General features: G+C 36.9%; 2 protein-coding genes and 1 pseudogene across 2 annotated transcripts; 2 read left to right on the plus strand and 1 right to left on the minus strand.

Moving 5' to 3' along the window:
* Positions 12,848–14,189, plus strand: LOC104749315 (annotated as a pseudogene).
* LOC104749316 (10 kDa chaperonin) lies at positions 14,857–16,719 on the plus strand. Its single transcript, XM_010470914.2, has 7 exons — positions 14,857–15,090; positions 15,201–15,259; positions 15,379–15,429; positions 15,743–15,808; positions 15,896–15,943; positions 16,044–16,068; positions 16,376–16,719. The coding sequence occupies exons 1-6, from the start codon at positions 15,000–15,002 to the stop codon at positions 16,065–16,067; spliced, it is 339 nt and encodes a 112-aa protein (XP_010469216.1). The 5' UTR covers positions 14,857–14,999; the 3' UTR covers position 16,068; positions 16,376–16,719.
* On the minus strand, positions 17,677–18,922 carry LOC104749317. Its single transcript, XM_010470915.1, has one exon. It carries the CDS (start codon positions 18,851–18,853, stop codon positions 17,936–17,938), a length of 918 nt encoding a protein of 305 aa, XP_010469217.1. The 5' UTR covers positions 18,854–18,922; the 3' UTR covers positions 17,677–17,935.

The raw sequence follows: 18,928 nt of genomic DNA on the forward strand, positions 1-18,928 counted from the left end.
AAATATGAGAAATACTCAACCGTTTTAAGAATTCTAAGTATAATAAATATTTAAACTTTGTAAGAAGCGTCAATCTTATAAAATGTAAATGGTTACAACCTTAATAAATAACATATCAACTCAATCTAATATTTTACAATACAAACCAATAAATATAAAAAATTAAGATTATATAGTTCGAGTTAAAATATCTCGGGAATGAGTTATGTAGCGGGACGGGTTTTGTTGATATTTTTATAAATTTTAAATATCATTAATTTGGTGTTAAACGAGTAAAACATCAATTCATTATTTTGTTAACACTATCGGTTTCCGAGAATAAACATATCTAATTAAATTGATTAATAAATATTATGTAAAAAATAAATGATATTTAAGTATTATATGGTTTAAACTTATAAATACAACTTATAATATAAATGTTTTAGTTATAAATAATTTGTCTTGCGGTACACCGCGGGTCCTAATCTAGTTAATAAATGATAAACTCTAAATCGTTTAATATAATATTCTATCAGAAATTTTCATTAAATATCTAACTAAAATATATAATTAAAATTAGAATCTTGATATATAATAGATTCCTATATGAAATTAAAAAAAAACGAAATTATTATTTTATATAAGAACAAATATACGATATAAATATAAAGGCATATACATATATAGCAAAGTTTAACATTATTTTAATATATAAAAACTAAAACTATACTAGAAATTATTATTATTATTAAAATATTTACCATTAGATTTGTTAATTTACTAATATTTAAAATTTTCAGTAAACCAAAAAAATGAAAACAATAGTAATATTATTAAATTTTTCTATAATATAATCGTATAACAATTACAAGGAAGCTACACTGTCAAAAAAAAATTACAAGGAAGTTACTATTTTTTTATGGAAAAAATTCTTTCATATTAATTGTCATAGTTAATAACCGATTTATGGTAATTTTCATATTAATTGCTCCTAATAAATGTGCAGATTTTTAAAATATATAATTATATTTAAAATTAATATTAAATTGTTCTTCTTATAAATATAGAAATGTTTCAATACTTTCATGATGTAAACATATTCTCTTTTTCTCTCTCTCTTAGTCTCTTATTATACATTATAATATTATACTAATTTAAGTTTTAAAAATCTCGTGATTTTCACATTACCTCTTCCTCATTTTTAATACGATGGTTGTTCATCTATATCATATTGTAAATTGTCATATGGATTTTTAATAACATAGTAGGATTTGCATAATTTCAATCAATTTGGATATCTATTTGTTTAATAGAGCAAACTGATCTATGTGTGTTTACAATAACAAAATATGCATTTCTATAAAACGCACATGTTATCATGCCACGCGGGTATGTATACAATTTCAGCAATATTATTTATGGTTTCATATACATTAAGTTTTTATAAGATTGTTTGAAGTATCTCATCTCAGCTATGTCTATCTAGCTTACATACATTTTTCAGGTGGATACAGAGGCAAGTCTTACCTTTACAAGCACTATTTATATCTTGGCAGGGACTTTGAAAATGGAGAGGACATTTGTTGTCATATAGTGAAGAAAGGTGGAAGAACACAAAAGTTTGATATATAAATAATGGTGGTATTCTATGACCCCATAAGTGACATGTGGTTAGTCTAAATAACCACTGTGTACGAACCTATTTAAGGATATAAATGGCATTAGAACAACACATGGCATGTTATGCTCTGATGATCAGTTCCAGTTTCAGTATTGTTACAGAACCTATATTTCTTCTTTTTACTACTTTTGTATAGACAATGCTCTGTTTTGGCAATGTCACTTGTTTAATCCTCTCGATAGCGTCTTTAAACCTCACTTTCCTATATTAGAAATACCTTATTGTGGAAGTTTTTTTTTTTTTTTTATGTTGATTGATCCTTTCTTTTTTATACAAGTCGAGAATAATCTCAACATCATACATTCTTTTCAGCTTACCCTTTAATCATCTTGGCTCACGATTTGTTCGATCTGTCTTTACCTTTTAAGCTGCTTTTTATTGGACCCTTTGACTTGAGCTAGCGACCTAAGATAATAGACTAATTTAAAGAAAAAAAATCAGGTGTTTTTTTTTTGGAGCAGTAGATTAGAGAAAAGAAGGACATGCTTAGAGTGCAATACAAGTAAAGTTGTAGGACAAAAATAATCAAGTAAACAAAAATCGATTTGGAAAGGAAATAGATAGGTGACGTGGAAAATATTCACGGTTTGATGAATAAAGTTGGTTGTCTGTTTTAATGACTTTGTTGTCCTTTTCCTCGGGATACAGACACAAGAGCGCAGACCCATGTTTCTTCCATTTCCTCATTACATTTATTGATTTCTTACTTTTCTTTCCTTTACCCTTTTAAATATAGAGTATATATACTACATGACTACACTAGAATTCATAAAATAATTATGATTTATGTACAACGGTCTTTTATGCAGCTTAAAATTACATTTATCTCTTTCCGTCTTCTACAAACATAAAGGCCCTATCTGATCGAAACTCAACAATTATCTAATTTGAATTTTGCATGTTTTCTACTCTCACACGTTTCTCATTTATTATTCTAATAGTTTTTCCATAAATTATTCTATAATTTTTCCGAAACTCAAAAGTCTAGCAGTCCTTATAAGGGTTTCCCAGCATCAAATAATAAAAAAAATTAAATATTTATTACTTAGCTTTCTCTCCAACCCTACAATTTCACTTGACTACATTCTCTCGGCTGCCGTTCACGACAATATTTCTCACAGCAATAGCCGACTATATAGAGCTTTGTCCACGTATTAACTGGTGAATCCATTTGACTCTTCTATATTTCTTGGTTAATTGATTTTCTATTCATATTTTATATATTTAGATGTCAAATCTGGGTTTGCCATCACGAATGTTTGCTAAAGGATCCGAACCCACCGGCGAAAGGGTCCACTCGTACAGCGACCTCTCTATCATAGACGATATCGCCGCTGTCTTGGTCCCATCTGAACTCGAGATCATTAAATTCTCCCAGTTTGGGAAACTTTTTGCGGTTCCGGAGAGTGCCGCTTACTCTGGAAAACTCATTCATTTTCTATTGACGCGACAACTCGTGGTGAAGAAAGACTACGAAATATGGGTTATATACGGTGGGTTCCCGATTTGTTTCTCAATAGCTGAATTTCCAGCGGTCACCGGTTTAGGATGCGATAAGCTTCCTACGGACAAAGAGAAGAAGGGTAAACGGAAAAAAGTTGTCGGCAAATATTGGTACAAGTACTTCGACAGGGCCGACGTATCGGCCGACTGGCTCGTAAGTAGACTAAAGAGGCATCTCGTCCCTGAGAGAGATAATCGGATCCGTTACGCCGTACTTGCTCTGCTGGACGGGGTCCTTTGCCCTACATCTGCGAAAAGCAAAATCGTGCCATTGCATGTTGACATGTCTGACAATCTGGAAGATTTTCTGAAGTATCCATGGGGGACAAAGACTTTCAAACTTATGATGTGTTCTATAAAGGATAGGGGGCCCCAAAACTTGAAGAAGAAATCGACAACCGTCCAAGGATTCCTTTTAGTGCTTCAACTGGTACTTCTTCAAGCCGTTCCGCAAATTAAAGAATTGCAGTTTCTAGGTCCTAATGATGACAATGATTCCGATATGGAAGAACCAAAATTCATTGAGCGCCTTTGGACATTGAAGTTGGATGTTGTTTGGAAAGTCGATGGTAAAGCAGCGGTAAGATCTCGATATCTTCGCCTTTACTATGCCTTTAGTTATTCAATCAAATTAGGTCTTCCACTCAATGGCATAATCTGTTTACGAATTTCATAGTATCCCACTTAATTTTCTTATATTACATTTTTTACGATGAAAATGATATATTGTTTTAGTTTGCAAACATTTGTAAGACATCAGATTTCCTATAAAAACACAGGGTGCATGTGCCATGGCACTTATTTTGCCTTCATATTTATATGATGTTAGAGTAACGTAACCGATTTGCAATTAGATCTGACTGCAGCTTAAGATAACTTTGATTGCCATATGACATGTTTTTTTCCCTTGTGTAGTGTACAATTGACTCTCTGCTAGGACCCCAATTAGGTCATGTCATTGAAGACAAGCCAGACGAAGGGGTTGATAGACTAATGGATATGATCAACGACAACTGCAATTTTACGGATTCAATGTTTGTGTGTGGTAAGAACAGTGATGACCACAGGATAGATAAGACCGACAGCAGTGACGTTTGTAGCACAGATGCAACAGATTGCGAAGGTGTAGAAAGAGGAATACCAAATGAGCCCCAAATAGGATCCAAAGGGAAGCGGAAGGCCATTGATCACCTATCGGAGGGTCTGAAACAATATGTTGAAACAAAGGTTAAACATTCTGAAAAACGTGTCATGACAGCCATAGCAGACTCAGAGGTTAGGATATCGGATATGATAACATTGGCTATCCAAAAAATTTCATCCGGGCATGTTGGTCATAAAGAAGAAAAACCAGGCAAGGTAGATGTGGCTTCTGATCTAGTACGAGTGCCTCACACATCTTCTTACCCGGTCGAGACTGTCCCAATAGTTTCCGCAACTGTAGGAAGCGGTATGCTTGTCCTAGGAACCGTTGGGAATTGTAGCAGTGCTAACCAGCACGCAAACATTCACGGAAATCATAAGGTACCGCACCTCTAAACATTGTTTTAAATTGACTGGGGACTATCTTACCGTTCATGCTTTTGATGTTTTCTTTTGCATTGAATAACAAGAGTACCCAACTATCTTACCTTTCATGCTTCCATGTCTACCACAAATATATATCTGTTTATTCCGTCCCCAACTAGAGTATATGTTTTGTAGTGGTTTAGTGTGTTTTTTAACAAATACATGTGTTATTAGCTTAAAACATTTGTTTTTTTATAATCGCATGCGTTTCCGTTAAAATACGAAACTATTCATACGGTTATTTTGAAAAATGCTGTTACTGCCACTGTGTACCACTTCGTTTGTTTGTAGGTGGCTTACTCAATGAACGCATGTTTACTTTACGAACAGGGTTCTACAGCAGCAACTGGACATATGGTTACTGATGTTGACAGACTTCATGATGAATCAAAGGCTGACACTTTCCCTCCAAACAAAGGCTACAAAGGCTACAAACTTCCTGATGAATCCAAGGCTACCAAAGCATCCACGGCTGACACTTTGCCTCCAACCAAAGTGTTCCTTCATGAAAATCCACCGGTATGAATTATTTTTGATGTAGCTTGGCTGGTATGTTACCTATGTTGTTTGTTGTAAATTGGATGCTTCATGGTTTAGTAGGATTGTTCATTTTAGATCTGATTATATTTCTTCATGTACCGCCTTTTTTAGTTCTATTTGAATGGCCTTTAAAATCATATTTGTTAGAGAAGTAATTTCCAGTTCCGGAGGAAACTTTATTCCTCGATCTGCGATAAGCTTGGCAGTACTACTGCGACCATGTGTTTTATTTAAAGACAATGTTATTTTATTTTGTTACTATGTTCATATCGCAAACACATGTTTTTATTAAATGTTCTTTGTAGTACTCGACGTCTTCTTTGGTAATTCTAGAAGTTATACGCATTCTTATTAAAATTGAAATTAGTGCACGCATTCTTATTAAAATTGATAGGTTTTGGATTATATAGTTACATAGGCTGTTTTCGTTTTGAAACATGCGTAGGATTTAAAACATAAAGAGTTAGCAGCGACGGCAAAACTCTTTCGTGCACCAGAAAATGTAGCATTCCTCACAGCGGTCGTAGATATTGTGGAATTCAGAGACCGCACAGTTCCAAGTTCGTGTGTAAGCGGTTCCACGCGTTACCTGCATTCTTTCCAGTGTTCCAAATACTGTGTCTCCCATCCCCAGAACAGTGGGCCAGGACATGCCCATCAATTGGTCCGTGAAGACCTCACCTACGTCTGTCTCCCCACCACACGCAGCCAACATCGCCATGACGAAAACGGCCTCAGGGACTCTGTTCACCGGCTTGAACATGTGTTTTTTCGCTAAAGCCAAATCTTTTTCCCGGCAAGCTAGACGTAATCCTTTTAGGTAGTGTGCTTCCGGTATTTCGTCGGCCAAAGCTCTCTCGAACTGCTTCCTGAACATGCCGTTTTTAGTCATATGTGATGGATGATCTAAAAACTGCCGCATTATCCCTCTCCACATGATTTCTCCCATTTTTGTGGTTGTGATAGTGTCTCCTCAAATATGAATTTATAGTAGTTTTATGCGGAACCCTCCATTTATGTTAAAAGTGGGTAGGAAGTTGGTCAGTGGCAATTCTTCAATAAATACTCACCAAACCTCAACCAAAATAATTTAATAACTCCAGCCATAGGGTTTCTATGAGACTCATCTAGCCTCCTATCTTTTGCAATAGTATTGAACGTTTCCACATATTTATTAAACACTCGTGTTTTCATTTAATAGCATGAGTTCTACATAAAATAAGGGGGACAAGAGCAATATTTTACATACGGAAACAACAAAAAACTGAAAATAAAAAAAGCGCCACTGGCTGCTTGTGGTAGGTTCTTCAACACATTAAGATTCCTGTACCCCATTTGCCACCATAAAGGTCAGTATCTCCATGCTAATATATACAAGATAGCAAGAACCCTCCACTTAATTTTTCCATACGTTGATGGACTACCCCTACCGAATAAAACCCATTGCTAATACACGAGAACCCCCAGTTTCCTGCAACCTAATAAGAAATGGTAATTAGTAATGGTGGTGTGTTTCATAGACATGCTCTACCAGAAAAAGTTTATTTTTTACCTTCAGATAGGCACCGTGCATGTAGCACGGTTATGCCCCTCACCATTACACCGTGAACACCTAGTCGCGTTCCTACGTCTCCCCTGAAAATGATAGTTAATGTTCAGGGTTAGCGATGATAGAAGGTACTAAATATTTATACTTAGAGAAACGCGTCATACGCCCTTAAAACAAATGTGTAATTACGATCTCGAATTACCGTTAACTCTCCACGTGATGGTATCCTTTTTTTCTTTGGTCTCCCCGGTGGCCTACGTGTGAATGGGGGCTGCAAATCGAGAGAAGCAATCGAGGCTGGCAGTGGATACGCGTTCGAAACATCTGGAACAGGCTTGATGGACGCCTGGTAGGATTGCCTCTAGTTGTCTACCCAGCACTCAGGCGCCATGATGGACTGCAGTGTTATGCCTTCTGTTACAGCTGCAGATATTGCATGTGGGCAGGGGTAATATAGCATGTCGAAAGCTCTACACGTGCAGGACCTTTTGCCGAGGTTAACATGGTAATTTCCACCACTGTTTGACTGGACCTGGTACTCGAACCTATCAACATTCTTGACCGAGAAGCTTACAGGTTTTTTGAAGTTCTGATGAGTTACTTCACGTATCATTGGTGTTAGTGTTGACATCTCTTTTTTGATGCTTCACGACGCATTGCAAACCAGCTCATAAGGGTAGTCCGAATAAATTCTACGAGTGGGATTACCGGTAGCTCTCGTGCCTCCTTGAGAACCGAGTTAAGTGATTCAGCTACATTTCTTGTCATAACATTGTATCTGTTGCCAAGAAAGTAAGCATGTGTCCAGTGGCTGAACCCGATGGTTTCAAGGTAAGCACCACATGCTGGATCAAGCTTGATGACTTCGTTGAAGTACGTATGGAAGTCGCAAATTCGGTATGCTCACGCCGCCCTTAAGACGTGAAACGCCAGAAGTTTCTTCTTAAAACTTGATGTGATGATGCGTTGTAGGTGAACAATACATGGACCATGATGTGACTTAGGGTAAACCTGCATGATCAACACGTGAACAATACGATTAGGTTAGGTTTGTTATAAAGGCACAACACGAGTTTAATAATATAATAATAATATGACACTATTATAACATAATAACAATACATTATTTACTATAACATGACATTTTACATTATTACATTAGTTCTTTAACATCGAAACATGACAAGATTTAATGTAACATGTCATTTTACTTGCATACATTATTACTGTATTCTACCTTATTGCAGCCACCGTATAGTAGGGGCATGGACATGTAACTTGTACGGTAACATGTTTGATACTATATGGTAGTTTAGAATTGACAATAAAAGAGCTATTAGTTGAGGTATATTTTAGAAACGTACCCTTCGCAAGCCTGTGTAAATTGAAGAATGTCTATCGGAGACGAAAGTCAGGGTTTCCGAATCTGGTATCGCAGAGCTCAAACCACGGAAGAACCACTCCCAAGCAGTGTCGTTCTCGCTATCAACTATGCCGAATGCTAGTGGGAATATTTGAAAGTTAGCATCTTGACAGCTCGCCGTTAACATACAGCCACCATACTTCCCCTTCAAGTGTGTTCCGTCTATAACGATGACATGCCGCATGAACGCAAATCCCTCTAGTGATGCGGCAAATGCTAAGAACAGGTACTTAAACCTATACTGCCCAGCTGCGTCGATCTCTCTTTTAGCTCAATGACAGAGCCAGGATTCGCCTGCTTTAGAACATGTATGTACGCCGGCAAGAGAGAGTAACTATTAGCAGCCGATCCTTGTGCGCCCTCAATGGCAACTTCTCTTGATTTCCACGCCTTCCAATATGATATCCTTACAGAATGATCTGCTAGCAGGAGGCGCTGGAGATCGACTGCCCGGGGACCTCGTGTGTTTCCCTCAAACTTTGACTGCATAATGCTACCGACCACCCGCGTTGTTGCTTGTCTATGGTAATTACTGCGCTCTTTGACGGTGCACGTGTGTGTCAGCGTAACACTCCTGATTTGGTAGTTGTCACAGTCTTCTAGTTTGACTATGTAGACACGCCATGGGCAAGTTGGTGATATGCATTTAAGCGTGAGAAATTTTTGGCATGACCGATCCCTCCGAAAATGAAAGCGCCGGTTTAGGGCGTGGACTGCTAATTTGACGTTGCAATCTTGTTTGTTTTTGAAAACACGTCCTACGAACAGTTCGTCCCCTTCGTACAATACATCTTGCACAACTAGTTCCATTCCTAGTCGACCTTTTAAGTTACCACAAAAATTCAATTAGCATGTTACCTATGTAAAATATCCGACTCTCGTATATGTAAGATATCATAATTTTTTACTATATAGCATGGAATATGGCCATGGTCTCGTCAGTACGTATTGTTACGGGTTTGGACCTCACATCCGGTGGAGAGTTGAGATCCATCCACTCTGGCCATTGATACGAAAGATGGACCTCCCATCCATCATATTCCATCCCGAAAGCGGCTCTAACGAGCTCACGAACAACTGTTACTCGTTCGCCTTCACGTATAGTCATTCTCCGCACGGCGTTGAATGGGTTTGGGATGAACACCCAACTTCCATCGCCACCGATGCCCCATGAACCACTGACGACTCGAAGAGGACGGTCAGTTATTTCGGTTATAACAACCATTTGTACCTACGCGAAGGATATATATCATTAAATATAGCAAAGTAGATGTGGTTGTACAAAAAAAACAAAACAAAGATTTTAGTTGTCTTATACGCACTGTCTATTTACCTACCTCTGCAACTTTTACTTCAACCCTGATCTTCTTTTGGCAACCTTTGGTTTTTTTTTTATAAGTGTGTTCGTGTGTAAATGCTAGCTACGGTATCAGATATATATGTCAACGAGTCAGAACCACTTTATGGCTACAATATTTACTTAGATATTTTGCTGAATAGTGTTGTGGGGCTATTGTCCACATATTTTTGATTTTTGAATCCTCATGATTCCCCCCATAACCCGAGGGATGCGATAGGAAGGTTTACACTGCAAAGCGGATGTCACGTCAAAGTGTCAATGTTTTACCTTTATGCAGCATGAGATTTTTTTGAGATAGACTTACAGTATACGCGCATTTAAATGTTTTTCTTAGCGATAAGGGTTTTCGCCAGTGGAGTAGTAGCTGATTTCGACACATGTGTCGCCCCGATACATATTTTATTATCTGATGTATGCGCGAAACCCATGTTATTATACTATTTACGGATTCTCCAAAATCTTTACCTACTAATGCTACCGTCGTAGCTCGTAGTGTCTCTGCATTTGCATTAAATGCCTTGGATACGTATCACCGATAGGTATTCTCCCTCCTAAATGTGTCATGTCGATCGTCCAGTGGACGATTTTTGAGGCAACTCAAGTGGCGATGTCATGATTCGTGTGTACTTATAAAATGACATGTTTTTTATATGATATCTTTATTCATGGTAACAGACTTGTTTGTAATTGATCTTCCTTGGTATTCATCTTCTTTAGCCCATGGGCTTAGTTGATTAACACTACCATGCGTAACGACTAGTTCTGGCCCGTTACCGTTTTCGAAATCTCGAAGAACCCTGTACCACGGAAGATGGATCCGGGACAATGGAAACCCACATGTGGAAAACTTAGGGTACATGTGATTGTTCTAAGACATACATATGTTTTTTTTGCAGGAATGGAGTTTCACGAATGCATGCGTACTAATATTACATGTGTAAGGAGATATCAATCCATTGCATAATAACTCGAAAAATTATTTCGTAAAAGCATGAGTTAGGCTCAATCTATGTAAGTTGTTTTCGTAGGCGTCACCCCCTTATACTCAGTTTAACTACTAACCGATTACAACCTATGCATGTTTTTTGTAACAAATTATTTCAATTTATATGAGTCTCATCATTACCTCCTATTAATGTTGTCCCCTACATAGAATAACCTACGGGTGGAGCACCTTTACTCCCGCATAATCATCGAGGATTATTTGGACTTTTCAGCCCCATCTACCTAAGTCACTCTTAAATATATAATATGCCATTTATATAGCACCTATCTAAATTATACAGTAATAAAAACATGTCCGCTAACAAATGATACATATAAGTACAAACAATTTTATAACTGCAAGTATTTTTAATTTTCATATATAATAAGGTTAGCTTACTATTGTATTTGTCAAATGAAACTACATTCATCAATATATATTAAAAAATATAAAAAGAAGGACACAAACTTTATATCAAGTTATATAACTACTCAAAAAGATGTAAGAAGCACAAAAAATGGGAAAACGTTTGGCTAAGACTTTAAGTATATGATTGGATGAGAGAATGATTGTTTAATAGGGGTTTAAAGTTATTTTAATCGCTAATCGAATAGTATTATGTTTACAGTTACAGGTTGTATCTACATGCGATTTACGTATTTGGTGGCATAGTTTCTGGATAACTTGATCTTGATATATCTTCGAATTGTATAATTAATCTTTGGTTTCTTATGTATTTAAAAATAAAACCGAAACAGTGAAAACTCCAAACTATGAACTTTCTTATAATAAAAGCTAAATGGAGTAAGAGGGCATGCTACGAACGTGCAACCGCAACCTTAATTTACGCAAAAATACAGATGTAACACAAAAACAATTATATCCAACAATGAGTAGTCACGTGGCTCTCTCTACGGATATGCCATTACGTGATGGACTTAATATTACAAGTGTCATTCTGATTTAGCAGATATCCTAATAAGAGCTGTGTTCACATGTCCCCTGCGGAGTCGTATTAATTCTAAGCCAACTAACTTGTGGAATTTATTTAATACTATACTATATAGTTTTCGTTTTGGCTCGTACCCAGTGTTTTGTTTAAAAATACATTGACCATATATGAATATTATTAATTGAGGTTCTAGATAATATAGAATGTTAATAAACATTCTGTTCAACACCAGAAGCAAACAAGATCTGTTTCAGCAGTGTCATTTCCTAACAAATCTACGAAAAAAGTTTTGAGTAAACATTTCCTTGGCAGCTGTACGTTATATAGTATTAGTTTTTAACTTTTGATTTTAATCTATAGCTTGAATGCTTGATTTTTATTCTGTCAAAGATTTTTACTTTATTTTATCACATTTATGATATATATTCTTTAAATGTCATTACATTTTTTTTTTCTTGACTAGTCTCAAGAGCAACTGTACTCTTCTGTTTTCTTTGGCCATTATACTGTATTGCACTATTTCCATTTGATTCCTGATCTACAAACCCAGGTAACTCTTAAAGATAAGTATATATGATAATCATTCTATAACAAATTATGGTAATTTAGTAAGATTATTACAAACTTTTCCCCATTGAAGCCGGTTTGCTTTCTTGAAGCCTGATTTCGTTCACGCAAGGAGACAAACTTTTTTCCGGGTTCAATTGCATAAATAAAAAACCTCGGATTTTGCAACCCTTGGCAACCAAAAAAGAACCACTAATGGATAGTATAAGAAAAGGACAGTGTGAAAATAATAGTAAAAAGCTATGCTTATTATCACAAAAGCAACATAAAGTTGAAACAACAATTATCATAAGAATCAACGGGGTAAAATGTCAAAAATGGTATCCATCTGTTTTTAGACTCAACAAGGTAAGTATAAAGGAAGGAACTCAAGATATGATTCCAAAACCCCCCCTAAATAAAATGAAACTTTTTAAATACTACATTTTTGTTTGCTTTTATATAGTAAACTATAACATATATCATTAACTATAGTAAAAAATGGTTACAGAAAGAAATACACGCTCTCTTCTCTAATTTTATCATCTTATTAACGGTCTTAATAATACAGTAGTATACTCCTAAAAATTAAAATTGGAAAATAGTGAAAGCTAATTGAAAAGGCAAAATTGATTTGATATAACTTTATGGTGGTATTAAATATGGACAGTTTGAGTTAGTTCGATAACATTTATTTCTCTGCCTCTTTCCCAACGTCGTCCCCTCCCTTCTTTATACAGTACTACTTATAAATAAGACCGGTCCATGACTCTCACGTGACCTCTCTCTCCCCTCTCTCACGTCACGTGCCTCTCTTCTCCTTCTTTCTTCTTCGTCATTAATATAAAACAGTTGGGAAATTTATAACTCTCTCTCTCTCTCTCTCTCTTTCTTTCTCTGAAGCTCTCTCATCCATCAACAGACAACAATGGCATCACTCATCAATCCCAGCCATGGCGAAAACTACGATTCTCACTCTTCTTCTCTCGATAGTCTCAGACCTAGCGTAGTAGTCATCATCCTCATCCTTCTCATGACTCTTCTCATCTCCGTCTCCATTTGTTTCCTCCTCCGCTGTCTCAACCGCTTTAGCCACCGCTCCCTTCTTCCTTCTTCTTCTTCGTTTTCCCCCTCCTCCTCCTCCGCCGCCGTAACTTCAGATTCCCGACGATTCTCTGGAAACAGAGTCGCTCCGGAAACAGAGCGATCATCGGTGCTCGATTCGCTCCCGATTTTCAAATTCTCATCCGTGACTCGCCGATCTACTTCCACTAATTCCGGCGATTGCGCCGTCTGTTTGTCGAAATTTGAGCCGGAGGATCAGCTCCGTCTTCTTCCTCTCTGCTGTCACGCTTCCACGCCGATTGTATCGATATCTGGCTAGTCTCGAACCAGACTTGTCCTCTCTGTCGTTCTCCTCTCTTCGCCTCGGAGTCAGATTTAATGAAGTCTCTCGTCGTCGCCGTCGGAAACAACAACAACAACAACACCAGCGGAGGAGGAGAAAACAGCTTCCGTCTCGAAATCGGATCCATTAGCCGTCGTCAAACACCGATTCCAGAATCTCCTGATGATCAGCACCGATCTTACTCAATCGGTTCGTTCGATTACATAGTTGACGACGTCGAATCAGAAATCTCAGAGTCGAATTTTAACCGGAGAAGCACATCGCGAAAACAAGAAGACGCGACGACTACAGCGACAGCAACGACGGCGGTTGAAGCGAGTTTAGCGGCGGATATAGGTAACGAAGGTTCTAGAAGCTGGCTCAAGAATTACGTGGACAGACTCTCGAGAGGTATATCGTCGCGTGCAATGTCGTTTAGAAGCTCTGGTAGGTTTTTTACCGGGAGCAGTCGTCGGAGCGAGGAGTTGACAGTGATGGATCTAGAAGCGAATCATACCGGAGAAGAGATAAGTGAGCTATTCCGGTGGCTATCAGGAGTGTGAGACTGGTGAGCGAGTGAGTCGGTTACATTTTATTCATTCACTTCGTTTTAACCAAAACCAAAAAAACAGAGCATTGCTTTTGGTTTGTACATAAAAAATATAAACACTATGTGAAGTTCTTTGCTTCAATATCACGGATATTTTTTTTTGGTTGGGTCGTTTTACTACTTTCTGACGATATAACAGATGAATTCTCTGGTTATAAGGTAAGTATATTACTACTTCTTATGGTATATTTTCTCTTCCAATCTGACAATATTCAGTAATTCGTCTGTGTGTGTGTGTCCAAGGCCATTCATTTAAAACATTGATTTCAGATGATACCAAATTTCCTTTAATTTGGATACAACTCTTTTTTTTTGGGGACAAATAACTTGGATATAACTTATGTTTAGAATATACAAGAAAAAAACAAAAATCTGTAACCGGGAAATACCAAAACCACAAAAAAGTGAAAATTTTGTTAGAAAATTAAAAGATGGAGACTTTTTTCACCATGGCATTTCCATTCACCTTCGTTATTGTATCACCAATCCGGTACTATTACGATTTATATATTCTCTCGTTTTATAACAAAAAGGTAATGAATATGATTCAAAATTATGTAAAAACAAAAATCATGTTCAAAAGAATTAATTAAAATACATTTATAGTTACGAGTTTAACAACCATTAAGGAACTAAATAATTCAGGTTGGATTAACATAAAAAAAAACCAAACCATATCAGGACTGGTGTTCAAAGATGAGCGCATAAAGTAACAAGATAGTAAAGCCCAAAATTAAGTCGAACGAAGGACAGAAACTTAAAAAAAAAAAGAACTTATGAGAAGTGTGTAGAAGAAAAGGTTCGTCAACCAACAAACAAAACACAGCAAGAACGAACGAGTCTACCTACTCTACTTCCCAACCTAATAACTCCGCCGTGTCGTGTGACTTCATCGAGTAAGGAACTTATCCAATGGCTTCTACTTTTACTGTACCTAAACCCTTCTTGTCTCTTCCCATCAAAACCAATGCTTCTTCTCTACCTCACCAGACGAGCCTTCTCGGTACAAATCTTAATCCATGTTTCTCTGGTTTCTGTGTTAACTTTTTTTGTTGTGTCTTACTTACTCCCCCCATTAACGAATCCCTTCTTGTTTATTTATATCTTCTATAGGATTTCGAAGAAATTCCATAAGAATTAACGCCGTTTCCACCAAATGGGAACCGGCAAAGGTACACACCTTTTTTTTTTTTTTTTCTTTCGTCGTCATCTCCTTTGATCTATTATTGGTGGTGATTTTTGTTTTAATTGGGGGAGATCATTTCTGTTTGTTGTAATTGGGTTTTTGCAGGTTGTTCCACAAGCAGACAGAGTCCTTGTCCGTCTTGAATTGCCTTCTGAGGTTCTGTCTCTTAGCTTTTGACTTTTTCAGTCGATCTCCTTATCTCTCTTCCTGTGGATCCGCAGCTGTCGAGTTGAAATGTCCCTTTATGATCTTTAAAGTCTTGTGAACAATTTATTAGGATACTGAGATTACAAAAAGAACAAAAAAAATTAGTTTAGTTGCTCACCTCGTGGTATTTCGGTTCTAGTGAACGAATCATGAGTCTTTCTCGAGTCTTGGTAAATCAATGTATTTAGAGAATGGTTACAGTCCTTGCTGTGAATCATATATGTCTTGTGTTGAGGTGGCAAAGCTTGGTGCTTGTGTGCAGAAATCCTCAGGTGGAGTACTGTTGCCTAAATCAGCTGTGAAATTCGAGAGGTACCTAACAGGCGAGGTAAGACTAGCTCTCCCCTGATCTTTTACTTGGTTGTTACAAGACTTGAGAAGAAACAATTGATGATGGAGGAGTTGATGATTACAGGTTGTCTCTGTTGGGTCTGAGGTCGGGGAAGTAGGACCTGGCAAGAAGGTATGCTTTCATCTTCCTAAAGCTTAAAGATAAATGAAATCACTGTATGAATCTCCTTCTTCATTCATTCATTCATTCATGCTCTTTTCTTTTTTTACAGGTTGTGTTCTATGAGCGCCTATGAGGTTTGTATTTGATGATTACTCCTTCTGTCTCATAAAGATTGATATTTTTTTGTCCCACAAATATTGATATTTTGTAAATTTCAAGAAGTAATCATTGGAAATATTTAAAATTTTGAATTGTTATTGGTTTAAAATTAAATAATATCTCTTTAGTCAAAGAAAATAATATATTTAAACTCTGTAATCATTGTTTTCTTAAAATGGTTAAAATCTTCTAAACATATAGAGGGAGTATAATGGAACACTGTTATGACTTTGATCATACTTGTGTGAAAACTGATACATCTCTCTCTCTTGATTTCTTCAGGTTGATTTTGGAACAGATGCTAAGCATTGCTTTTGTAAAGAAAGCGACTTATTAGCAATCGTCCAGTGAAATCTAGCATTGAAATTGTGCATTCAATGGTGCTCTCATCTACCAAAGAGTTTCAGGTTTTGTTTTTTTTTCTTGTAATTTCAGTGACAGCATAGTTGTTCTATTGTTTGAATCTCTTGTTCCTGACACTAGATTCTGCTCACAAGCCAGAATGTAAGAGCTCAAAGTGTTGAATGGAACATGGAGATTGATCAGAAAACGAAATTTTTATGAGTCAACAATATTCCCTCAAAACAGAATTCGTTCTCTTTGCAACTTTTTTTTTTTTTCCTTGACAATTCTTTGCAACTTTAAATGTTAAAACCTTAAATGTTCATAGCTTAGTTTAGTGAACAACAAATCCATATTATAAGCTTTCCTGACTTGAACTTCTACGGTTTGAACGGTAATAAAGTGATTTTATTTTAGCTCAAAACAATAAAATTCAAATCAAAATCAAATTTTCATGAATATGTTTTTACATATCTCTCTATCTAAGTTCTGTTCTTAGATAAGTTGATCTTTTTTCCTTAACCTAACCAAACTTAATTTCTGTGAACGTTCACGGACCCATGGAGATGAATCCCATGGACCCCTCTTGCCGTCTTGCGTAATTAGACATTTTTTTTTTTTTTTGTTGAACAACACGTAATTAGACAATTCAACTTCTATAAAGTTGAATATTTTTATATTTTTTGGTTTAAATGAAAGTTGAATTGAAAACAGTCTAATGTCGTACTTGGATTTTATGAAAAGTCGATAATATATTTTGATAGTTGTGTCATATAAGCGATTCCAATATTAGGCTTTGTAGGTCTGTGTTGAAGTGGACTTGGAGAAAGGAGGATTGTGAAACCCAAGATAAACTTTTTCTAAGGTGAAGACAAAAAAATATAAGTTAAAAACTGTCACACTCTTTAATGATATAGCAAGAAAATCATGGGTCAAAATTTTAGTTTAATTAAAAAATCTAAGCTGACATACAAAACCGTAATGATTAGTCTAATGACATACATTTGAATTAACACTTGAGCTCATTATAGATTGACTAACCTGATACGGTACTACTAGTAGTTATGGTTTAGTAGGATCTAATCGTTATACGATCCGTTCCTGATTTGGTCCAAACTTGTTGGAATCTAGCTCCGTTTTGATCAAGTTCCACAATTCTACCGATCGATCCAATACTTTGACATGCTTTCTTAACTAACACAACCTGGCTCGATACATAAGTTTTTAAAAGAAGAACACTACATTGCTTGTCTGAACCAAAATATTTAGCCCATCAAACTCTACAATTACAATCAGAAACAAAACGTTACAAGGTGGTAGTTACAAATTACAATTACAAACTACGTTCCATTCTGATTATTTCTCACCTCAAGCCAAATAAAAAGCTTGATTTTTGGAAAATTCCATCTTTAGAAAAAGCCACACGAGCGGTAAACTAAAATTTACTATCCATCCACAAGTCAAACAAATACGTTGACCAGACTAAACCACCAAACGAACTCAACGGCGGCGATCAACTCTACCTAAATCCACAAGCTTCTTCGATCTATTTGCACAAAACGACGCCGCAGCTGATATATGAGGCTTCTCCTGCTCCGTACTAACCTCGCCGGAATTACCAACTTCCGACGGAAATCTCATTCTCCGTTTAAACGGACAGTTAGGACTAGCTCTCACCAACGGACTCAAACAAAAAGCCATCCCGGACATACTCTTTTTCCCTATCCCATTCCCAACCTTCCTCCTCCCCGGAGTTTTCGTCGTCGCCGGTGTGCTTCTCAATTCCTCTAACGATTCCGACGACGGCTCCGCTTCCGTCGTATCTCTCGCAGGTGACATTCCTCTACAGTATATACGCTGAGGTCTACGACCTGCGATTACATCTTCTATGTAACACGGCTGCTTTTTCCGGCGACCGGTTGAGAGAATCGTCGAGATCCATGACCGTGAAGAAGACGACGAAGACTCAGACGCGTCGCTAGAGAATCTATGATTGTTGGATTTGGGATTCGAATCGAAATCTTCAGATCTAGCTCTGAATAGATTAGAGAATCTAGACGAATTTTTTTTATTCTCTTTTGGTTTATTATGAGATCGGTTCGATTCGAAGTCTTTGCATGAGTAGCCGGCGAGATCTACTTGAGGGGTTGTGATGAATCTCCGATTAGAAGATGTTAAAGGATCTCCTCCAGCTCCGGCGTCGGATTTTCTACGGGTAACATAAGGAGAAACAGAGCGAGGGAATATTAAAAGCGGAGGAGGATTGTTAGATTTGCGTGATTGGTTATGATTGTTGTCTTCAATGGCGGCTGTGACGGCGGCGGAAGCAGCGAGGGAGAGGAGACGTTCACGGAGGCAAGAAGCGCATACGCCGTTGGTGCTGCTGCTGAAATCTACGGTGTGTCTCTTACACCTCATCGGAGGGATATGAATTGAGAAAAGAGAAAAGGATTGATTTTTCTGGAAAAAGATAAAAGCTTTTTTTTTTTTTTT

This window comes from Camelina sativa, chromosome 16 (assembly GCF_000633955.1).
Source record: "Camelina sativa cultivar DH55 chromosome 16, Cs, whole genome shotgun sequence".
NCBI classification, from domain to species: domain Eukaryota; kingdom Viridiplantae; phylum Streptophyta; class Magnoliopsida; order Brassicales; family Brassicaceae; genus Camelina; species Camelina sativa.